Source organism: Bombus fervidus, chromosome 10, assembly GCF_041682495.2.
Source record: "Bombus fervidus isolate BK054 chromosome 10, iyBomFerv1, whole genome shotgun sequence".
Lineage (NCBI taxonomy): Eukaryota > Metazoa > Arthropoda > Insecta > Hymenoptera > Apidae > Bombus > Bombus fervidus.
The window spans coordinates 7688329-7714214 of record NC_091526.1 but is presented as its reverse complement, the minus strand read 5'-3'; the positions used below and the strand labels follow the sequence as shown (position 1 = coordinate 7714214).

Sequence of the window (25886 nt, the reverse complement as noted above, 5' to 3'; positions counted from 1 at the left end):
ATTCATCATTCATCAAATCTTCTCCAAGCAAAAATAATTAAAAATCTTCAAGCGAGCATAACTCTTCCCAGTTCTCAATTCTATTTTCTTCTCGAAATTATCCTCCGTATTTTCTCCATTCGTCATCTTTTATTCTGAAATATCCTGTAAGAAAGTTTGGAAAGACAGAGGGAAGATTACGGAAAATCTTCAAGCGAAAATAATTATTTCTTCCCAATCTTCAACTTCACTTCGTTCACGGAATCTTTTCATTCATCACTTTTCACATTAAAGTGTTTTCCAAAAATATTTTCAAGCTTTCTCCAAGTAGAAGACAAGAAAAATTTTCAAATAACTACAAGTATTTCTTCCTGGTTTAATATTCAAAGTAATTTCTGCTTTTCCAAAGACTCCAATAATGGTCATTAATCAAGCTATTGGCGATAAGCGCAAGGTGCGCCAATCTCGATAGCATTCATTCCAACATTTCCTCGGCTCGATTCAACGGCTCGGCTCGATCGAATGATCGAATGATCGAAAATCGTAAACCTACCGGTGCGTGATTCATCACCGGTAAATCCAGATTGGCGGTGTTTGTCTGAGCAACAGCAGCCCAGGCTCGTCCGAGCGTATCGTGGCTATTTCTACTGTCAGCCAGTGACGAGGACAGAACGAAAAGTTGGTCAGTTAACGTTGGCAAGTGGCAAGTGGTATTCCTAGGTAGCCAATCTGGGACAAGGACGCGTACACGATTTGTGCGTAAGGTGAGGCGACGCATAATGCGTGCTCCATACATACACCAGATTCCTGGAAAGACGAAACTGTGGGAACCGGGTTCCGATCGTTCGTCACTCCTGCGAGCGAATCTAACTGCGATAATCCTGCAAAACCGACACGACGTATCACGATAGGTCGCGTGAAGCCAGATCTCGTCTTCGTTATTGTAAATTTATCAATTTTTCTCTCAATTTTTTTCTCAATTTTTCAATTTTTCTCTCAAAGTTTCACAATAGGCAATCTTATCTAGAGCGTAATTTTCTAAGCGAGAGGAAGAGGGAAAGAGAGTTTGAATCTACCTGAGATTATAAACGATAGAAATTTCAAATAATAATTTATGCAGTTGGATTGCAAAAGATGTCTGTGTAGTACAAGCTTAGTACAAGCTTAGACTACTTAAAAAGGATTAAACTAAAGGAAGAATCGAAATAAGTTAATGGAACGTGGAACACTATAAAAATCAAATAATGTAAAATTGTTGGCTTATGAAATATGTCGGTATAGTTAAAGACATAAGCTACTTAAAAATAGATTCAAGTGAAAATTTATGTGAGGTCATAAGCAATAGAAACTTTGTAGCGCAGTAATCTAAATACAGATTTTCCGATTATGAAATATCCCTGAATAGTTAGGGATATGGGCTACTTAAAAATAGATAAAGTAAAGAAATATTGAAACGTGTTGACGGAACATGAAAAGAACGCGAAAGACAAGCGAGATGCAAAATTCTGACTCGTAAAAAGCTTCTGTATAAAAGAGACGTAAACCGAGCCGACTGTTCTTTAATTTTCCGTAACGTAACGATTCCGAACAAATGCCTCCGTTCGATGGGGAATTATTTTTAACTCGCGACAGACGAGAAACAAACCGCGTGCACCGTATGCTGACTCTCAAAAATCGTTTTCACGGCACGACCTCAGCCTTTTGTTCGGTTCGCTGTCGAAGAAATTGTGCGGCTCAACGAGAGAAGAGAAAACGTTCGAAAGACTGGATCAGAAGAGATGGGAAGAGAAGGGGTTGAGAGCAGGGAAAACACAGACAACAGAACCATTGTCTTGTCGCTCTTGGTCGTACGTCTTCCTGCTATTACGTCACCATTGTTTACTCCAACCCCAAGCAACTCCCTCGTGCACTTTTTATTTCGTCATTTCGATATCCATTGTGCAACCGATTCGTCCTTTTATGGCAAACCTTAACGGGCCCCTGGCTGTGGTGCGGCCCTGTCAAACACATCGATCAATTGTCTTTTTTACCGAGCTAGTCGGCTACTAAGTGAAATAAATCGCCATCCCTTATGTAATCTCACTTAGAAATTCGAAGCGTGCAAGTTTCATTTATTAAGCCATTAAGAACCAAGCAATAACTTAGCATCAAAAAATAGCAGATTTTAGTTGGAAGAGATACACAATATGAAATTTTGTTTCATAATTACAATATTATACAGTAGAATTTGATAATGTAAATTAATTGAAAATTGTTGCAAATGGAATGGTGCATTAATGCAACACTGGTCTTCAATTAGTTAAGAGACATGGCGCTGTAATTAAAGAAGAAAAGAGTGAACAGGGAGAATGAGAATCAAAGAAACGAAAGAAGAGATAACTAATGGTTCGTTAAAATGATTCCAAGCAAGTTTTCAACCTACAAATATAGGTTTTCGATCGATGCTTGATTCAGCACACGTAGCGGATATCTTCTTTTTCACAAATCACCTCTTTTACGATAATTTGTTTGAGAAGTTACAGGTCGTTGATTACACTTAATTTTATACCGAAAATTAGATATCCTTGCAAAGAATCTATTCGCCAAATATAAGACAAGACAAATAATTTTTCCAAAGAAACTCTACTCGATTATCTTTCACAAGGTTCCTATAAAAATAATCCTTAAATTATGAGTCACCAAGGACTAAGAATTAATATATCCAACAAACCGTATAACGTACGAGGTTCACGATATGGCTGTGGCCTCGATGCAAGGCAAAGGTCAGGACTGCATCGTCGAGCGTGCAACAACAAATTGAAAGGGACCTCACGAGAGACAACTCGAAGGAGAGATCGTTTCTTTGAAAGCATCGATATCGCTTGAACCCGCGTAAATGGTCAAACGACGCTGGACTAGAAATCGGCAAAGAAAGCGGCATAATTATGACATTCCGCTTGACAATATCCATGTCCATTGCCGGCGTTTGAACGCCGGTGAAATCTTTCGCTCCGTGGACGGAAGTTGTCCACATTCGTGGTCACTTCCATCTACGGTCCCTTTTTCCAAAGATTACAAACGGCCTTTCCAAGAACGGCCTTTCCACTGGTCCGTGTTGTTTCTTGGAGCGAGAGTAGCAGTGACAAGCTGATTTACCAATTTTGGATAAGAAGTCTCTATTCTGTCCGCGCTTTTCTCCTCGTGCGTGCACTGTGTATGGATTCCATTGAAATAAACGAGCGCATTACTCAACTGTCGGTGGAAAGATACATGGGGTGGGTTGTAATACGCGAATGTTAGATTAGGAGGTTATGGTTATTGAATATTTGTATTTTTCAGTGGAATTAACAAAGTGCAAAATTTGTATCGAAGAAATCAAAATAAAAGAGAAGTATATCATTCAGAGAGAAGGTAAAAGGATCATTAAAATCCTGAAAATTGAATTGATTATTTTGTCTATTCTGGTAATCCTGATATTAAAGCTTATACCGAAATAAGCAGAATATGCAGAGTTGTAAAATTACACTAAGGAAAATTTGCACCTTTCTAATTAACTAAAATAAGCTAAGTATCCTAAGAATGTACGTAAATATATTCGATACAGGAAGTAATAAATGGAACATCGAAATCTACAAAAACTACTCTTTTTATTCGACTAACCAGCTAATAATTTGTAATATTAAAAACAAGTTTGTTTGTCACTTACGAATTACGTTCTCCGATTGCCAAAACTTTTCCACTGCGTCGTATATTCACCACGTACTTGACAATCGCGTTCTGATCTCACGTCGAAACTGCGATCGATTTGCACCGATAGATGGTGGATACATAGGTGGAAAGGAACCGAGCACCAGGAAGGTTGGAATAATATAAACAAAATCACGCGTACAATTGGCTGCTGGAAAATCAGAGACCGCTCGGAGGTTCCTGCCTCCACGTAGAATCGCGCGAAAACTATTAAGCTTCGTCTCGTCCCGACGCGTCTCGACGCCAAGAATAAACCGACACCCTCCCCACCATCGAAACCACCTTCTACGTTCTTCGCATTTCCTTCACTCTTCAAGAATTAACTTCTGAGATGCTTGTTGCTCTTCCTACTCAGTTTTTGTAATTGAAAATGGTTCCACTTAATATCGAGGTTTATTATTGCACCGAACAATTGACTGTTTAAATACTTTAGCGACCTTCGCGAAATACACGATTGCAACATCTTGTAGCTTTTATATTTAGATTTATTCTAAACTTTATCGGTGTATTCATAATAGTTGGATCTCATTATAGCGGCGAGGAAATGCCAATGTGTTGCGTAACATGTATACAATGCACGATATATTCACAAAAGGTATCCGCAAGTGTCCCAATATTTCCGTGAAAAGTTGTGAGAATCGTTTATTCTACGTTTCTCGTTCGTTTCTATTTTTCTCTTATACTCGTTGAAAGTTTATCGTGAGGAAACAGTCACAGGGACAAGTGCTTTTCTATAAATTCGTGGTAAGCTGTTCGAGCGAAAGAAATTTAACGATCGTTTCGTTTCTCGTATATTCCTTTAAAAAGGCAGAATTGAGAGGACAGGATATGGCGAGGAAATGATCTTGAGTTAGGCTAGAAATGTTTCGATGTTGAATAAAAATCTAGAAAGTAACGAGATAGTAAAACGAAGAAATATTCTGAATTAAAATCGTTCAGCTAATAGTAGGTATAGTAGCCTCTATGATAGTAATGTTCTATATTAATGCATCAATTAGCGGTACCAAGGATAGCGAGATCATACTTTATACAATCATAATTTATTAATCATTTAATATTAAGTGCTTCGTTGGTAGTAAGCAAATAATATGTTGCATTGTTGGCAATGTACGAAACCTACGAGTCAAAATTTTCGATCATTGTATGATCATTGTATGTAAATGTACGGCAATGTTTTTCTTGACAATCAGCTATTCCAAGTTTAGTGACAGTGGAGGTTTCATGGAAATTCAGAATCCAATTTTTCTAAGTCTTTGATTTTTCTGTGACTATTAAAATATCTACTCTATTACTCTGTTCAATTAACAACTGCACTTTGGTTAATTAAATAAATGTGGACGTTGCTCGATCTATGATCAACCAATTACCATTAGTGGATCTTCTCTATTATAATTACTTCGCAGTATTTCATTGCAGACCAGTGATGAAAATTAATATCTATCACTCTACGAGTTTCCCTTTGACAACGGGTAACAGGGTAGAGAAACAGGGAGCTACGAAAATGTCTTTATTTCGAGAAAGAAATTTGATCAATAAAAGAAGAGTTTCAGGCACACAGAAGCTCCGTGAGAGGACACTAGGCAAGGAGTTTCAATAATAAAAAGTATTGCAAGACATCAAAGACAGAATTCCAGCGATAAAAGTAACTGCGTGATGATATAAAAATGGGAAGAGTCTAGAGATAAAAAGATCGGTAGATGTGCAGTGAAAGAAATTTAAGCAATATGGATTAGTTCAAGGGCACTAGAAAAGGAGTACCAAATGAAAAAAATGGTGCGAGAAAAAAAATTTCAACGATGAAAGAATACCAACAAAAAAAAAAAAAAAAAAGAAAGAAAAAGAAAAAAGGAAATTGCAGGAATTATAAACAGACTAAATGAATAGCAAAAGAGAAGATTTAAATATAAAAAATTAGTTTAAAAGAATGAGTCAACAGAAATTTCAAGAGTAAAAAAGCAAGCTAAAATAAATATTACAACTCTTTAGAAAGTACTTTTATTTTAAATTGTTAGAAAACTGTGCAAATATTTCTAACATATACAGCTTGGTATTTGACCGTAGGCTACTATAGTATCTTAATCGAATCTTTCTAACTGTTTGATTCTTTTGGTATTATTAAGAAATTTAAACAGATTACGATAAGGCTGAAAGGAATGAATAAGAATGGCTGGAGATAAGGGATCAACGAGAGCGGAAATGAAAGGGGACAAACGTAATAATCGCCCGCGGTGCGAAAAACACTGCTCCAAAGAGCACGGTTATTTTCTGCCAGTGCCACTTGATTCAAGGGGCGTGCTCTTAATTTTAGATTTCCACGTTGCCATAAGACTCGATCTCGCTTTACTCCCTTGCCCTGTTTTCCCACTCCATCGTGGAACAAAGCCGATAGAGCAGATGTATTGTAATAAAGTTCTTTATCCCGCTACCAAGGGCATCTCAACGAAATGAACTGTATCTAATCTTCATAAATGTTTTAATCGAACAGAAAAGTTGTTTGTGGTTTCAAACACCATAGAATGATGTTTAAAAAGGTAACGTATATTAAAATAATAAAATAATAAAATAATTAAAAATCTGGTCTGAGTGTATTAAATTTTGTAACGTACAGTAGTACTTTCACGCGACCACAATTGATACTATGAAAATGAAATGTATATACAATTTTAATTAAAGAAAATAAACTGTTTTAGAAACTAAGGGTATGTGAAAATATTTTTTATGGTCAGTACGTGTAAAATTTATAAAAAGTTATCGAATGCCAAATATTCCATAAGTTCTTAGTTTCGCAGACGAAAGAAACCGAAACGAAAGATAAAAAATGGGACAAGAAGATATTTGTGGTTTAACATACTGCGAAATGATATTTAAGGAAATAATAAATACCAAAAATAAGTATTGCACGTAATATTACGCAGAATATCTAAAATTAGGTGGAAAAAAATCATCGAGAAAGAAGTGTCCCGGAAGTTACAAACATTTATAAAGTATCTCTGTCTTCCATCTTGACAGAGAAAGAACTTGGAAAGCTTTCCGCGTTGGCTCATAGATCACGTAGCTCATCGGGTCGTTAAAGTCGATCGTTTGTAAAGCGAGAAACGGCGCTCTTGGAATCTTATTTTCCATCGCGTGGGTGCACCGTGTGGGTTCGCGTAACATTTCCTATTTTATTTCTCAAGGTCTAACCTCGAGGTTCATTATACTTCCTAGTAAATTGCATAAACAAATATCCATACGATAACAAATCTCCTACCTTACTGTTTTTATCTTGTTGCGATCTTTCGATTGTTATGTCTCAATCTGACCTTCGTTACGACGAAGAAAATGATTTTTAACGTTTTAAGAATGTATTCAACATAAAATTGAAACGAGAAATCACATACGAGAATCGCAGGAGAAAAACATGACAAGCACTCTCATTGATTTTAATGTCGCTTTATGATTAAACAGAGGACATAATTAAAAATGAAATTATTAAGGTAAGCAATATTTTAATATTAACGAGCAATGTTTTTGACACTTCAAACAAAATGACGAAATTTGTTCAGCTTTCAAACCAATTGAGAAGAAAATTTTGATAACAGAGAACTGACGACATATCAAATTTCCAAACTGCATTCCTCTACAAAAATAGAAAGTGTCGCTTATTGTGTTCTTCCGCTATAGTTTCTACATATTGATAACAACGATTTTTTCTTATTTTCTTCTAACTTAGACATTTTTTAAAGGCAAAAAAATACGATTCGATGAGAAATGAGCCAAAGAATGCAAGAAGGTTAATATATCGCCCTTTCGTCTGATAAAGTGGCGAATAGGAAAGTTAGTAAACCGCAAGATTTCCATGTCAAAAATAACGATAAAGTGTTTTATCGCGGTAATTCATGAATTTACGATATACGCGGCTCGACCGGTATGCGGTTTCAATTACGGGTGGAATATAAAAGAACCGTTTGCAATCAGCTGCATTTATCGAAGACCCATTTCGATACACAATATCAGAGACAACAGAGAAATGAAAAACTGTTGGCAGTGTGACACGGCACGTCAATAACAGGAAGAAAATCCGCATCAGATTGACGAAATATAGATGCACCCCGAAAATGAAACCAATATAATCGATTCCCTAGCATGACAGAGACCAAACGTCTACACTTTTCTTCCTCAGAATCGAATAGTTATCACGTGGCAAAATTGATTTTTTCGTGATGCTAACGTTTTTCGTCAAAAAGCAGGTGTTTCGTCGTTATCGTAAATAATAACAAGGTGAATTCATATTTTATACTTTACGGTATTTTCACTCATGTCGAAAGATCATCTCCATCTGTATTGAAGATATTTAAATTTCTGCTATATCCAAAGCTTGGATGTATCCAAAGTGAACATGCAAGGTAACCAGTAGCATAGTAACGAATGAAATAACTGATCTTTATTTTTGATGAGACGAATGGATGACTCATTCGTAGTAAAACGAATGATAAATCGAAACCTGTCCAATAACAAGCGAACAGTAGTAAACGACACTCGTTAGTTCAGTCGCTGACATACTGAAAACTATGAAGCAAATTCGACCATTAAACTGATATAAATAGTTCTTCATCATTTATATTCACTGTGAATGAATCATCCAAATGTGTTACACGTTCAAAGTATAAAAGTATAAATTCACCTTTATATCGATGGTTTAGTTTAAATTCTTCTCTTTCGTCGGTTATCCTGTCCTTTCTACTTTTACTATCCGTTTTATTCTCAGTTCTCGTAAACGAACCACATCGATATAACCATCGCTAACAATTTAGGTCACAGCTTTATTGGAAGCATGGGCTGATCGTTAACGAAACGAATTGAATCGGAGTCGTCTCCCGTTTCACCTCGTCCCGTTTCTTTTCCCCAGCGCTTGACAGACGCATCGCGGTGACGTAACCGTCCCGAATATTCGAAATGGTTCGGTGAACTGGGGTAGGAGCAGCGTGGGCGATGATTCGTTTCGTTCCGTTTAACGTAGGTCGGAATTTGGGCTGTGGAAATCGGACTCGGCTTCAGGATTCGTTCCTATTACCGCAGTTCGTGTTGACGAAATCCGTAATCTCTGCTTCGAATTCGTTTCACCTTCCAACGCGTCGCTGGGAAAAGTTTTAAAATTTCCATTTTCGAGACTCCAAAGTGTATAGGTTTCAATTTATCAAGGTAACTGACTTTCAAATCCTTTAATTTCCGAGGGTTTCTATTTTTAAATCTCTTCATTTTTGTTCAAAGTTCGAATCTTTTGATCTTCTAAAAATACAATTTCTGAATCTTTAAATATTCCAAGGCTCAAATCATCAAAGTTTCAAATACGCCATATTTTTGAATTTTTCAATTTCCCAATGCTCAAGTTTGCAAATTATTGAAGCTCCCGTGCTTAATTCTTCTAACATGGCAATTTAATAGATTTTTCAACTTTTGAACGTATAAATTTTCAGACGATCGAATTAAAATTTTGCAATTTTCAAGGTTTCATTGCGTAACGTACTCCAGTCTTTGAAATAAATTAAATCGCGCGATCGTTAGGTAGATAAGCGAAGCCGGAGGAAAGTAATCGTTGGCTTACGTGTATTATGCAAATCTTCTTACCGTTCTTATAAAAATAATGAGATCATCTACGATGATGGAAAGAAATCAAACGCACAGAAGAAACCTATTCCGTTATGGACCTTGGTCGTTATCCTCAGTCTTTGTTAGTTTCTTAGTTTCGACCTTTGATCTATTTCCAGACGAACGGCGTGTCGTCATGATAAACCGGCATTTTACCTCCGCCAGTCAGGACGTATTTCCGGCCACGTTAGTCAGCCAGTTTAAATACACTTGCATTAAACACTAAGTTTTCGTTTCTGTCCGCTCCTTTCCCTTCTCTTACCTGAAACCCTCGTTTTCTTTCTCCCTTGTCGAAGCCAAGTTGTATTTCTGACTGCCTCTCACCGACAGATCGAGGTTAATTGGCTACTATCAGGACGAAAATTAGCGCGAATTAGTCCCCGGACGATGAGTTTCGTCAGTTGAATTACGGCCCGCGAGTTTTGGCCTATCAGTTAATTAATCGCGCGACGCGTCGTGACGTTATCATCTCCGTCTACTTCTGAACTGGTGCAGAAACATCAGCCGAAAAGCTTGACAGTTACCAGTACCGTTATTCCAAACGTTACGTTAATCCTCTTAATAGTCTCGCATTCAGATTCTCATAAGCAACATCGTGCCTTTAATTTACATTCGAGGGATTTAGCTTAGAACTACCTTTCGGTGAGTCAGTTACTGTTAAGACCACCAACATCAACAAACACGAATATCACTATCGCGAGGAACAAACCTGCTGTTATGGTTCGTAATGACCTTGGGTAATCTGTGAAGATTCTGAAGATTTGCATGATGCTGCGAAACACTTCTCTCAGCAGATACAAAAATTCTTGCACATGTTTGGCGCGGACGTGTTTGTCGTTTACACGGAGACTGAATTTGCAAGACGATGAGAAATATTCTATTGAAACTATGCATGTCAATCATACTTTACTACGTCCTTGGCGTAATTCATCTTTGGGAGAGGCATAGATAGGTTAAGAATAATTATAAATGCATTTACAAGAGCAATGTAATCTTATGAATACTTTGTTTAAAAATATCGAAATATATGGAACAGAAATTAAAGATGGTAGAATATTCCGTCTCTTTCTTGGAGAACGACAAACGTGGACAAAAATCGTTTCTTTCTTTTTCACGAGCTCTGCAACTGTCCAAATGATGTCATAAACCGTAGTATATAGTCAAAGCCCTCGACACCCACTAATTCTCTGTCTCTATTCGACAGCCTTTCTTCTAGTTCACCTACGAGCATTTTTTCCGTAACCTCGTCAGTGACCTCCTAAGTAACCCGATCTAACGCAACAGCAATTGCGCTAAATTGGTTTGGTCGCGTTGTAATCTACTCTAATCTAACTTAATCGAGTGCATCGTTTCACGCGAACTGCCTCGTCTCTACCAAAGGATAGTTAATCAGCCATAAACTTCTTGAAATTCCTTCGTCGTAACTCAGCAACCCCTTTTTTCTCTCACGGTGGACAGCGACGGAATAATAAAAAGGAGCTGAACGATCACTCACCGTCGTCGCTGATTTCGAGATTCGTGTAGCTGTCCCAGTGCAGGATGGGATCGTTATGAGCGGAAGCATGCGGTACTGCTGGTGTTGGCGCCGGTATGGGCCCATCTTGACGCTTGGCGTCGGTGGCGAAGTACAAAGTCACCACGCTGTCCGGAGGACATCGTGGGTCGTCGCAGGCCACGTCCAGTTCCGATCGAGGGAACGACACCACGTTCTCCGTTATTACACAGGTATGGAACTAAGTGGATCAAGAATTCGTTTTATTGAGATGACAGCGATAATTTTTAAGATAGTTTAGGTAAGAAGTAAATTCGATAAAATTTGCCAGGGATTAGGACTTTATCTGTTCAGTTATTAAGGGAGATATATTCGTAGAAAGTTGTGCATATGTTTCTTCCTTGTCAAATGTAGGTATAATATGCGTACTAGCGTCTTTTCGCATAATTAGATTTACATTAGTGAAATTTTGACAAGTCATAGATTACAAGTTACTAGCGTTAAGAAAATTCTCGTGATAATAAAATATTTGGAATTAAAGAAAACGTTACACGCGACAGGACATCCTATTAATTACTCCAATGGACATAAAATTCGAAAATCTTGAAAGTGTAACATCGTAAAACTGTAATATTGTAAAATTGCAAAATCTATAACTTCCAAAATTAAGTATCTTCTCAATTCCCTAATATCCGTTATTATCATTTGGCAAATCGTTGCTAAAGAGTTGAGCGTCTTCACCGTATCAGTTTCAAGTACAATCGAAGACAGCGTTGGCCGATTAACGGAGCATTACTCCTTTCCTTGATGATTTGAACGCTCAACATAGCTCATATGATAGTTGTCAGGAGAAGTGATACGATCTAATTACGTTCTTCGATAGCGACCGAATCAACGTGATTAGAATTGGAGAAGTTTATGTGAAGTGATTTCGACCGCGACGTGGTTAGTTGGTAACAGTACCACCAGTAATTCACGTAGTATCGTTTGCAGGAGGAGATGAGAATGGAAATGGATTTATGTACGTTAGTCAAACATACTTCGCTGGCCGGATTTCTTGTCGAGTCCACATTTGAATCTGTCAATTCAGTTTAATTGGGAAAGTTGTCGCTCGTTTTCGTCTTACCTGCAGGGAGAACATCACTTCCCGGCTCTGCTTCGAGTACACCCTGTGGTAACATTTCACCAGAATGTCTCCCCTAAGACGAAGACCTCCGAGATTTACGGTGAACTCGCGAGCGTTCGTAACGGAATAGAGATCCGAGGTGTAGACTGGTGTCAGGCCTTCGTAGACCTTGAGGAATGCTCGGCAACCTGTAGGCTCGAAGAGTGGAACGCCCAGAACGGTGAGATGCGTTAAATAAAGTGGAGATTGACTGATCCTCAAGGAACCTGACAGAAGACCGCTGAAATACTTGATGTACCTGCGAGAAAGAACCGTAGAAATTCTTATATAGTTTTTCTAACCATTTCACTACTGTGAATGATTGCTATTTCTCATCACGAGGGAATTTCACTCAACTACTAAGTAGATTATAATCGCTCGAAACGTAATATTTATTTTGTTAAGTATACTGAATTCCCTACTTTTCATATTAATTTGCAATTAATGCAACAAATGTTAATATTTTAAAATATTTTCTATATTACAAAATTTGCAAGTTATTTTCAGAATATTAATATGAGTCTTTTTTTATTCATATGCTCTACAAAACACGCAGCGAATGCAAACTTTTAGCTGTCATTAACATTATACGGTATATACGAACTGACATAACTACCATTAACCGTATTATGCGACTATTTTTTCGCAGAAATATTCACAGCGAAAGTATTATTAATTCAGCGATTTCCATCTAACATGATCAATTTTTACCACAGGGAAATATTAAAAGGCAGTGACTAGCGTGTTCTAAAATTTCATAATGGAAACATTACGACAGGCGACACGATCCAGCAATTACCACTTCAATAGTACTTCCCAGGCGTGTTATATCCACAGCATAGGTCAAGGTGAAGCTAGCCTCCTTATTTTTTACAATACAGTCTCATCGGTAAAACAATACTCGGTAAAACAGCAACAACAACAGAAACGTTTCCATCACGAAACATTCGAGGGAGCAAAAAGAATGGATCGAATCGCGACCGTTCCGATAATAATTCATGTCCGACCACGTATGGCCGATTCCACTTCACACGAGCGCGGCCCGTATTTGGCTGCTGTCGTAAGTTACAACTCGTAACGCACCGTGCGAAAGTATTGTAGCGTCTCCGACTGTGACACTCGCGTGCTAATTAGTGTCTGACCACGAATGGACTTTTCTACTTCTCGCGTGGCCTTTTACCGTGCGAGTGTATCAAACGAGTGCCGCGAAAAACTTTCGATAAACAGGACCATAAACGGGACCTCTGCGCACGATTCAAGCTAAACGAAATGCCTTCTGGATGGCTCGTAACAGATTATTGACGGGAGACGTGAACCGATGTTTTCAATTTTTTATACATTCAGAAGGGGCAACGTGATCGACGTTCTGAATCTTTTTAACGTTATAGACAGGAGACGTGACTCAACGTTTCTCGTTTCATAAACGTTGACATATTTTCTAGGAATGTATTTAAAATTTAAATTACTAAAGATTTATTTATCTTCTTTATCTCCATATTCCATATTTTTATGAATAGAGCGACAAAAATGGGACCTTCGTGATAGTTGTTTATTAAAAGTTATGACTACATTCTGGTTATTTTATATATTTTCGTTATCCTATACACATTCTCCGGATTTTTGCACGTTTGCTATACTAAACGCATAAAAATCCATTGTCTACTTATTAAAGTGCTAAAAATTTGTTTCACGGTACACCGTCAACAACGTGATAAGAGATGTTCGCCGCGCGGAGAGATCGATTAATAGTCCCACTTGTAATACACACGGCAAACACGGAAGAGTCGATCGGGTCCGAACGAACCCTGTTCTGAGGTACCTGTCGATTATGCAGCGTCGTGAGCGTTCATGACCGTAATTTCGCGGGATCTCTCACGAATTCCCGCGTGTCGTCCGTAACGAAGCAGATACGATCTCTGTCTCTGGTCGATCCCCTCCGGGTTCGAAAAAAAACCTGTTCCCTTGGTGGCACCTAAGGTGCTTTGAGCGCCGCGTTACACACGTCTCGAATGAGCCAGCTAGCCTGGTGCTTCTCTCGACCCTCGATAATGGATTCATACGTTCGCGGGTGTGCGGCTACGCTAACGACATGCTAATGCTCGCCGCTCGTGGAATTAATGGAGAAACTCGATCGTTCAGGGATGCAAGATCGAGGTGGAACGAGGAAGGCGAAAGACCACGAGCAAAGCACAACCGCCGCGGCGCCTGGGGGAATGTTTCACGTATAAGGACACCACATTCGACGGGCCATCATTACGATCATCAGCGTAAGCGTCACACGGCGGGAACTAAACGCGAAGGGTAGCGAGGATCGACAGCGGGTAATGCGTACCGATCGTTGTCTCAAATAGATGGCCAAGCTTGACAGGTTTACCTACGGGAATTATGTTTATGCGGTTATTTTACTCGGATTTTTAGGCGGTCCCAGGTCTCTCATTGGATAGACTGGCATTGATGTAAATGCTGTCGTAACTTGGCGTTTCCGACACGCGTTAAAGCGCTTTTAGCAATGCGGAGGCGGTAGTTTGTGTGCTGTTAGTGGATGGTTGATAGCTTCTATAGGAAGAGATTTTCTGCTGTAAAAAGATTAAAAAATTCAGGAAACCAATCTTTTTGGATGGGTACTAGAAGGGATTTGAAAATTGTGGAGAAAAATTGTGCTGAAAGTGGATGTCTTACATCATAGGCGATAGCACGCACAAGAAAGAATTTCGTGGTTGAAGAACATTCAAATTTTCAGAATGTCATTCCCTCTTTGTATGGATATCGAAAGAAACTGTATTTAAAAATTATGCTTAAAAATTGTATTCAACGGCGAGTCTCCTATCGTAAGAAGGAAAGAAACTAATTTCTTTTTCTGTAAAAGAGACTGTACTTAGAATAGTACTGTATAAGCGTACTATGTAGATTTCTGATGTACGTATGTGTAGTATGAATATGTAAAATTAATGCAATTTTGACCATCTTTGAATCATACAGTACAATAACGTAGAATGTCATGCAATATCTTATATCTGTACGATCGATATTTAAGATGTCCATGACGAGCCTGGTATCTGCTAAGTTACACGCAATCGAATAAGTATGAGTATATCTAAGAATATGTATTGGTCTTGGTGGTAGTCTATCACGAGATTTACGGGACTTATACGACTGTTTTATTGACGTTACTATATAGGAAGCTTTTAACTTCGACTTTTTACACGCTCATCAAATACGCATTAGAATCCAACGAAATATGATCAAAGTAATTCGAAAAGATTCAGTGTCTTTTACCAACTCATTAATTCCACAGCGATCGAATATCCCGATAAAACGATGATGTAAATTTGCTATTGGCTAAATGAACATTCGAGGTTTCCTGCACCAACAAGTTTCGTTACACAATCTTCAGAAACCTCTCGCGATATCAATTTCCGATTTCAAGCGATCCAATTAACCGACGCTCACAATTCACACGCTCCAAACAATGTATGCAATTCACGAAAAGAATAATTGCGTCGATTTCAAAAACAATCGAGCGCTCTGGTGTACACGGTGCATGCATTAACTATGATATAATAATTTTACGTAACGTTTTGAGGATATATAACGAAGTCTACCTGTTTATGACGAAATATAGACAGCAGGTTTGCATGCTTTGAAATAGCGGCTATAGAGTAACGCAATTAACCAGTCATATGGTGGCTCCTGAAGCAGCCACGCCTGTGCATGTCGCTCATCCAGGTATTATCTGAGTTATTCACGACTAAGAGGTGATAAAGTTTACTTTCTCGTTCAACGTCAACAGGCAGTATCGTCATGCACCGTAGCGATTACCTTCGATGCGAGGGAACCTGCAGGGATCCAATTTTGTCGTCGAGGAATCTTCTCATAGCGAACCTGTCCAACGCCTGATCACGTCCGCCGCAGATGCTACTGTAGTTCATGTACGCGGACACAGCCACACCCAATCGTTCTTTGCTTCCCCTGAACAGAGGCGTGGAATGAGCTTCCAACTTTTTACAAACCGCGCCAATTCGTCTTCTTGTCGTTGGAGAAAAAGAAACGGATTAAGACTCACCTGGCGTGGAGAACGACTACGCGATTCGAAGCACCGTTCAGCCAGGAGTCCAGCTCCTTGCATAGGGCGCACAATCTTTCCAAACTGGGTGCCAGACCCTGCGGCCATCCTGCTTCCCTGGTGTTTGGCTCCCCGGTACGACCCGGTGATGACAGATTGAATATCTGAAATTTGAACAGACGTGTGAAAGTTGTAGTTATATTACAAGATGCTCTTGTATAACCGAATGCAAATACTGTGTGCTTTTTTATGGTTGAACTAATATTATTATTATAAGTTCAAAGGGTTAATGAGTTCTCCTGTATAACAATAACAAGTTTGATAATATAATTAATGAAGTTCTATAAGCCAATTTTATGAACTACAAGCCAGACGATTATTACGTTCGAAGTACAATGACAAGATTGTAAGAATTGTCTACGCTATATCACTTGTCAATTCATTAATTTATATGTTAGAATTTAATCTTAAAGTTAAGATTAATAATCTGTGGAAGACACAATATTTGTGTTAAAATAATATTCAATGATATTTATTAAACAGAACTACAGAACCAAATGTATTATAAGCGAGTGATATAATTAACAACGTATGCAAGAATTATTGATTGTTGGCCAGTTACTCTCAGACTAGACGTAGGTAGTAACCCATGATCCCTTAAATATTTTGAACCCCACTCCCTGTACAGTAATGAGTATGACCTGTGTAAGTATCCTGTTCAAATGCTTGTGAGTGTCTGTGTAAGGGTATTTGTGCCTATGCGTGAAATATCGTTATATTCCAACATTATAATTTGCAAATTATTATGCAAGAGGGTCCAGATAAAATGAGACTTTCAAAGTAGAATGATAGATATTTATAAAATGAAGGATATTGGACGAATTGTGAAGAAATATTAACTTTTTAGGTATATGAAATATCTAGTATTATAGAGTAGTAATCATGTAACAGTGTAAAATCGACTGATAATCATCTAGTGTTATATAGATTTCAGAGCATGCAACGCGCTAATTGTAACGCTAATTAGAGAGAGTATATAGGATTTATCTGGTAATACGTCAATTATCCTAGGATCATTTTCGTTTAATAGGTATTGTTATTTAATAAAAACGTTATATCAGATAAGCGACCATTAATCTGCAGCCGTTTACTCGCCGCTCACCATATAATTATCACCGTGCTTTCCTCGCAGAAGTGCGGTAGCATGTTCAAGGACGCCCTGCGCATCCTCCCTGTACCAGAGCGCAATGATTCTTTCGGTGACGTAACAAAGCTCCATTACTTCTGTAACACGACCTCCACCCTTTCCTGATCCTGTCGTCGTCGCGTCCGCGCCGACGCCCGGCGTCCTTGCAGGTGCCGTCGCCGACAAGGATGTCTGTATCTGAAACACGGGCATTCTTAATTAGTATCATTGATCTTTACGCGCACATTTAATAACTATCCTTATTAGATAAGGCACATAGAACTTAATTTCACTGCTTTTTATGAAGTTTTCATGAAGTTCTTGCGCATCAAAATTTCCTATAGAAAAGACCGAAGAAGAAACTTGTTCATCTGATTAGTTTTACGCTGCAGATTTTCTTTTTACTGAGAATAAAAAATTTGACAAACGGCTTTAGTACATAAGAATCTTAATTTCTACTAAACTGCTTTCTACAGAATTCTTTATATCCAGAATTCTACAAAGGACTCAAGGAGAATATTCGGCTCGCTACAAATATTCGCATTTCATATCGCACTTTCCCGAAAAACAAATAATTCTAGAGTTGCCTCCAAGGTATGGAACCTAGTTTCGCAAACCGCCTTTTACGGAATTTCTTCTGCTCGAAATGTTCTAAAGAAGCCCATTGAAGAAGCACTTCGCTCACTTCACCAGCAATACGCACAATTTATATTCCTATTTTACCGAACAAGAAACTTACAGTTTGCCCTGCATAAAATTTCTTATAAACCAAAATTATCCAATAAACATATCTAAGAAGCACTCTGCTCACTTTACTACCAATATTCTTCTTTTATATTCCACTTTTGCCTCGAAAAAAGTTACTTTAGATTTACTACCTAAATTCAGAACATTACTTCATAGATACTATTCGAAGTCCACAACTGAAAAACATGACAAATCATATTTTCTATCCTTTATAAAAGAACTGTTTTAGAATACAATATGTTGACAATTAAATCTACACGAAAACCATCTTTTCTTTCGATTTTACAATTAAATACATGTTTTTGTCACTCTCTTATAAATTAAAAAAATATATAGCAGCTATTTTACGCAACAATTAACGCGTTTCACCGGCCACTTTTTACAAAAATTAATTCATGCAATCGGCTATTTTATACAAAAATAACAACTTAACCTTACGCGTTTCGTGTTAAACATTAAACACGAGATTTGTACACACTTTGTGCACGAATACACGGAAGCAACGTGTTAAGAATATTAATTACGCAAAGTAATATTAATTAAACGAACGCAGCATAAATTCCTTTTTCACGAAACATTACGAATTTGTCACCAATCTTTACAAAATTTCCAATCGATCGGACTATTCCTTCAACTACTTCATACTTTTTTTTTGCAAAATGCTTTTTCAGCTACCAAGTGATGTAAACTTTCAGCTACCAAAAACAGACTTATCATATTTCTCCCGTGTGGTCTTCATCTATAAAGAACCTTGGAGTATTTCGGTGCGTAGACGATCCTGACGACAATGCTGTCCGGCATGGCGATGCTGCCCTTATGGGAATCGCCTTGTCCCAACGAATCGACATGAAATCCTGGTGGTTTAACGCGTGCTTTTATCTTGGCGGGACGTCGACGAAGAAGGATGCGAGCACGACACGGCACGAAGGAATGACAGACTGCCGACTATTGTGCGTTCGCTCGATTCCACTGAATTCACGACGTTCTATCCGACAGTCTAACCACGGTTCCTACTTGCACAGCTGACGTTCAGCTATTCCCCTTCCTTGTACGCCGACTGTGCAACTATTTCTCTCTCCGCGTGCACGTATGATGTAACGAATTCGTCCAGGTAGCGTGACTTCGATCAAAGTCACGCTCGTCATTAGACACAAGTCGCATTAGCCAGTCCCACGAGCTCGCTGCGCTGGCGAATGCGATAAAACGGCGGAGCGGTGTGGCTAACTCGACTTCAAGGGCAACGCGGAAAAATCGTGTCGACGAAGAAATATGAATAAGTTCCTTGTCCGCGAATTGCGCTGCGTCTGCATAAGCTGTCTCGGATGTAATTCCAGTTGGCGAGTGATCGAACGAGTTTCTCAACGAGTGAACACAGGGCGTGCGTCTCGATGAATCCGTGGAAAATTGATACAGTGTGTTTTGGAGGTCAAATAAGTGAGAAAGATCTAGATGCACCGAGGTGCATGTAAAAATGATTTGTTATAGAGTCTGTTACAGTGTGTAGACATCAGCCAAGATAGCGTAGAAATTTCAACAAAATACTAAAAATCAAACTCGCTATCTTTTTATCACTTTTTGGAGATTTCAAAGATTCTATTCAGGTTTAGAAAATTTAAGAAGTATACAGTTCTCGTCCTCAGGGTACAGTGGCAATATGCTACATCAATTTATCCTTATCACGTACGCGCACACGTTATGCAACAAATTTTACTTCCAATAAAATTGGTCTCCAATTTTGTATTCTATCTTCTTTGCAAAACCATCGAAAGATGTGTCTATTATTATTATAAATATTATTAACATAAATATTATTAATTATTGAAAAAAACAATCTTTTTCGCAGGTTACAAAAAGACTCGTTACGGGATTTTCCACTGTTTCCTACAAATACTTAAACAACGATTCTTCTCTACGCTCGAAAGTATATCTCGCGCAAGATGGCCCGCAGCACATCACAGCTTTATCGATAAACTTATCGTCAGAACGACCTTGCGAGGTGTCATAAACTTCCCTGAAAGATGCAACATCCCATACACTTCCTATCTTTGAAACGTCCATTTCCCTCGTCATACCGCGGAATAATTCAGCAGAATGAAGAAAAGGTACCGCTGCACGATCCCGTAACGCTATCACAGAGAAACAGCCGCCGACAAAGTTTACCCATTGCGATCCTGAATGAAAAATCAGCCCGCCGTCAGGCGATATTACGACTTATTCGCGCGTGACGCCTGACAAATCGCACGAATATCCTCTTTGTCTCTTCCGACGCGGTGGACTTCGCGCGAAAAAGGATGGTCGTGGCACGGTCGTCCGATACGAAAGGCCCCCCGTCGATCTTCGAATCCTAAGCAACCGTGAGAAATACGAAGGACACGCGGCATACCGAGGTAGGCTGAGCTTCCAAGGAACGACAGCTGCGGTAGGACCGCGCTAGCGTAATGGCAATTTCACACGTGAGACCTAACGTTGGGAGGGATTTATGGTCGTAGCAGACCACGACGTACACTATCGTCCATAAGTATTTGGACGCTTCTAAAACATCGCAAATGTATACCTAAACTCGTGGCACAATTGACGTCACAACAGACGCCATGGTTCAAGGTAACACGAAGATCAAGTATAATAAAATTACGTTGGAGGTCACTGTGATCCTAATTTCGTGATACAGCTGGAGCCAGAAGAGATTCTATGGTCCAAGGTAACGCGAAGATCAAGCATAATCAAGTTATGTTGGAGGTTTCATCGTCGAGGAAATCAAGTTTGAGAACTTGTCAGATACAGTGGAATTCCATTTATCCAAACTTGTCGGGAGACAAACGGTTTATATAATTGGAGTTGATATAATAGGAGCTCGCCAATTATCCTCGCTACCTACTATCTTTTGTTCATACAATAAGAGCTCAGGTTCACATAAATGAATTCAACCAGCAAAAGATCAATTAATCGTACATTAACTAAAATCTCGTTCATATAAATGGAATTCTACTCTATAGAAGAATTCGTCTGCTCTCAACTAGATAGAAATAGACACGAGACAGGAGATTATTTAACACGTGAGAATAAAGAATAAATGAGAATGTGGAATAAAGTGCTTTCATTTAACGCCTCCTTTTTTGGAGAGAATGTAAATTCCACATACGTTTTCAAATTTGTTTTCAATTTTACGAATACGATTATGATAATCGTGTCTCGTTAGACTGCTAATGAACTTTCAAAATCTTTCACATAACATGCAAACACTATGAGTGACCAATTACGATGATATTATTACCGAATGATGATATTAAAATTTTTTACACGGTAAAATTTTACACCATGATAGCATTTAATTGTTAAACAGAATACTTGATTCCAGTTATAGCGAGAGGTAAAGTATTCACAGTAAAAAATCGTCAGCTATAACTTTGAAAATATTTATAAGAGAAATATCAATCAATCTTCTGATCGAATAGCATCAAGTATCGTACAAATACTTATGGATGGTATTGTACGCACTAGTTGAAGTTGACTGTAGCCGGCGAGAGAAGCGGCGAACCGCGTTACGATCTCGTAAACGTATTTTTAGAGGCCAGGTTACCAGCTTCTTCTTTCTCTTTCCAACTCGCTTCGATACTAGCTCGCTGTTTTGACGGGACCGCTGCGACTACTCGAACCCCTTTCTTCTGTCCCAGCACGCAGAATCATTAAAATTTCAATTTACACCGACGCGACACGTGGGCGGAAATCGCGATGGAATTCGTTGGAGATGAATGAAAATTTTATCGACATGGTTCGCGTGTTACGAGTGCCGCGAGGTGGATATTTTGCGAAAGATGGATACACGATACTGGCGAAGAAACGTCCGTGTGTCATGTGGAAAATTCCAAATTTGTAACTTTTCGCGGGTAAGTTTATTAAGAGTAGAAGAAGATAACTACGTTTCATTTTTCTGAAAAAAAAAAAAAAAAAAAATGAACTATTCTTTCGTATACTCAAGGATATATTTATGCAGAAGAATGTTCATTACATCTTTTGGAATTGTACTTGAGGTAAAGAAAAACTACAATAGGAATCTGCAGAACATACCGAGTCAACTTAAGTACAAAACTCATAGAAAAGAAATCAAAATCAAAGATACGTGACAAAACCTACGACGTAAAGGAAAACAACATTTTATTCAAATTCCCAGAATTACACATCGTAAATCTATGAAATTTCTAGGAGATACGATCCTTTTAACTACCATAGTAATTCTTGTAAATGGACCATGATGCCTAGCTATGATATACGTATAACTTCAAACGCGCGGTGAATTCAAAATAGCTTGTTTTGATTCCGTGAAGCGTTCAAAGACGCAAGACATTGAGATGAAGGATTTGACTGTCGGCAATATCGTTTTTTAATTGATTTTTGTTTACACTGGGATTCTTGCGGCCCTTTTGACGGGCCATGTGTAATTTAGAAGGGATAACCGTAGGCTGTGACATTAGTAGGAAGTAATTATTCGGGGGCGTGAAGGAAACGTCGCGCCGGTAATGCCAATTATCGTTAATCCGCGTAATTGCCGACGGCTAATTTCTAATTACAAGTGGAGTGCCAAGCGAGAGTGGGCTTTATGGTTATCGACTTCTTTCCGTCTCGACCTCTCTGCTAACCAACGAGTATATACCGACGAGATCCGATCGATAGCGGAATGTTTCGCCAAAGATCCGGAAAGGATACATTCCAAACCTATCGGAGTTCTAAATTATTCCCTCGAACGTTCATGTTCCTCCGTTTTTCCGATTCTTTCAACATTAAACCTCATTTAGATTATTCAAGTTATTTGAACTCTGATTGATTAGATTTATGCTACTTAAAATTACTTTGTCAATACAAGTTGGTTGTTTAATTCATTCGAAATATATATCCTTTCAAGTATATATGTTTTTAAGCAATGTAAAATCAATCTACCAATAATGTGGACCTAAAATTTGATTCCATGATATTTGCAATATTCTTTTGAGTTTCAAATACGTCAAGGTTCGTTCCGCTATACCATGATTCGAAGGAAACAACAGCTGTGCTAGGTAACGTAATATGTTCAAAACAAATTATATTTTAATGTTCAACAACGTTTGCTTCGTCTAGCAGAATCTGGCAGATGCACCAAGACGTTTCTTGGCAATTTTTTAACTCTATTTTTTTAATTTTATGAATCTATTACCTGAAATCGACTTTGAAGTAACCAACTTTACAACAGAAGAAAGAAACAGGAAAAGATACTATCTGCTACCATCTATTTTACACTATCTATAAAAAATTTGAAATCATGTTCTCAGCTATTCCTACGTGTAATATATCTTCTAATTCTGTTATCAGTTTAAAATTAATTCTGCAAACATCGATTCTACTTTCTTTAAGTAATTTTCTTTAGTTCAATAGATTTTTGATCAAATTATTACCTAAGGTAATAGAATCTTAAACCAATCTCCTCTTAAATTTTCCAATCGTACAAACCATGCAGCGTTGGTAAACATTCGACCAGTAAGTGTATATCTTCGCATATCTAGTTCTCACATTTCAAGCATTTTCATCGACACCGAATGCCATCCGAAATCGATAGAGCAATTTCGCAATAAATTTCCGAACGGTTTCCTACGATTATCATTGAGAAACGGTTTCTCGCCACAATCGGTAATAACCAGTTACGAGCAATTGTCAGAATTCCCTCGCGTCGTGCCGCGTTTTGCATTCGATGCTCTTCTCTGTGTATATTTTCACAAGAATAGCCGCGGTATAAGCGTGGATTTCACGAATACATTACATGGCCGACGTCAATATACTTGGATTATCTCCGTGGAACATCGGCTGATACCTACACCGTTCATACGGTGCGCTAGCTTACTGCCATTTTAGCGAATAATTTTCTCCGGTGTCGACATTAATGCGTAAAAGACGCCTTGCTGCCGGTTTAGCCGCTGTTATGATTTAAAAAAGGGAAGAACCTAATAAAGCGTAAACGTTCCCTCCAAACCACTTCCCAGATCCGTTTTTCATGCTTCCTCTGGCCTTACATTTAACAAACCAACGCGTTGCATGTTCAGATAGTTATCTGGCAAAATCTTGCTCTATAATATCAGTCACCGTTACAACGAGATAAATGATCTACGGGATTAAGGGAAAATTGTAAACTTCTGCTTTGTTCATGATACGTATAAACAAAGTGCTATAATTTATGAAGCAGGAGCTTCGAAACAAGTTTAATATATTTTGTTACTTCACTGAGTTTGCGTTACGCCATAATACGTCATAAGTGACGCAATTTTTCTGGAGGCTAAGATAATATAACGGAACTCGTTAGAAGACGATAAAAGTGTCCTAAAAGAAAAATAGAAAGTTCGGTGGAAAGATGGCAAGCAATTGTAGAAAATGAGAGAGAATTTATGCATTTATTGAAAATTTATATTTGTAAAAATAATCGGCAAATCTACCGTATGCTGTAATTCCTATGTAATATTTCCCCATATAGAATATTTTCCAGTTCAGCTCTTTCCATCTCGGAATTCCCAACCAAACCAAAGTTACGCTAATGATAAAACCGCTGAGGATAAAATCGTGAATGAAACGTAACGATTTACTAACGATATACTATAAATAACTTTCCTGTAATATTTCCTCTATACGATGTTTCCTATTTCAATCCCTTTCCAAGCAAACCGAATACCACAAAGATCGAATTACTCTAACAATAAGACCATTCAAAACGAAAACACAAGCGAAACGTAACAATCTGTTAAACATTATGAATAACTCTTACATAATATTACGTTCGTATAATATTTCCTACTTCATTGCCTCCTATTTCACGATTTTCTCAACGAAACTAAACATGGTGGAAAGCAAGTTACCTCGGGTTACCTCAAGACCACAGAGAACGAAATCACAAGTGAAACGTAACAAGAACGTCAAAATTCCCTGGTTCTCGAGGCGATTACGCAGGTGGCGTGATGCAAATGATTTCGTATGTACGTCTCGGAGGTAATTTCGAAGTCGAGGCGGCTTGTGTGCGATTTTGCATAGTGATCGTTCGCAAAACACTGAATCGCGGCGTCAGGTACACGTGTACGCGAAAGAGGAGGTTGTTCGCCGTAGACGACGAACGCTGTTTCGAATGTAAATAGGGCTCGGCCGTGTTTTCCCGCGGAATAAATGAAGGTACCGCCTGATGCAATCGACCCCCGTACTCTCGACCAATAAGACGCCACTTCCTTGTACGTATCACGCGTGGTTTGTTTTAATATTAAATATTTAGAGAGCCCAGGTTTGCGAATGGCGTAAATCGCGAATTCTTATCAGCAAATGATAAGCCACAAGCTACGTAGCAGGCTACGTAGCAGGCCACTTAGCATAACGATCGTGCTGAGCATATTTTTCTTTCCTTTTTCCAACTTCACAAAGCGTTTCTCGCGGTCACGACAAGTAGAAACGAATAAATCGTAGGTGCTGCGACGAATGAAAAGGCAGGTCCACTTTCTAGTACTTCGAGTAAACGAACGAGAATCAAATATTATTCTCAATGTGCTGTACAGTCATGAGTCAATTATTATTCGTAATAATAAACTGTTGTCCTTTCGAATATGAAACATACGTTTATTTTTTCAGATATTGGAGCCGCAACAGAAATTTGTAACGAAAACAATGCCTGTCAAAAATTTCTAAATTGTTTTACGAACTTCTAATATTTGAAATCATATCAAAAAAAAAAAAAAAAAAACTGTGCAATTTCTTTATCAATTAGTACTCGTTGTAAAATGAGAGGAGCTGCGTTTATCAGGAGACAGAATTAGAATCGACTCTAATTAGCAGACCTACTAACTGAGAGTCTGATGAATAATTTATGAGCTATACGCGCCTGCAATTTTCGTGACTGAAAAGAAAA

The 25886-nt window shown here is 38.4% G+C and overlaps 1 protein-coding gene across 15 annotated transcripts in view; it reads right to left on the bottom strand.

Moving 5' to 3' along the window:
* The window catches only part of By (focal adhesion protein tensin), a 181172-nt gene that overhangs the window by 28819 nt on the left and 126467 nt on the right, over positions 1–25886 (bottom strand). For 14 of the 15 annotated variants that reach the window (XM_072011589.1, XM_072011587.1, XM_072011586.1 and 11 more), the window contains 5 exons: positions 17216–17437; positions 16054–16217; positions 15810–15959; positions 11952–12249; positions 10829–11066 (listed from right to left, as the gene is read on the bottom strand). In XM_072011589.1, coding sequence (XP_071867690.1) covers positions 10829–11066; positions 11952–12249; positions 15810–15959; positions 16054–16217; positions 17216–17437 — 1072 coding nt within the window. Of the gene's footprint in view, positions 1–10828; positions 11067–11951; positions 12250–15809; positions 15960–16053; positions 16218–17215; positions 17438–18736; positions 18949–25886 lie in introns of those variants that run through there. The other variant, XM_072011599.1, reaches the window with a different exon arrangement.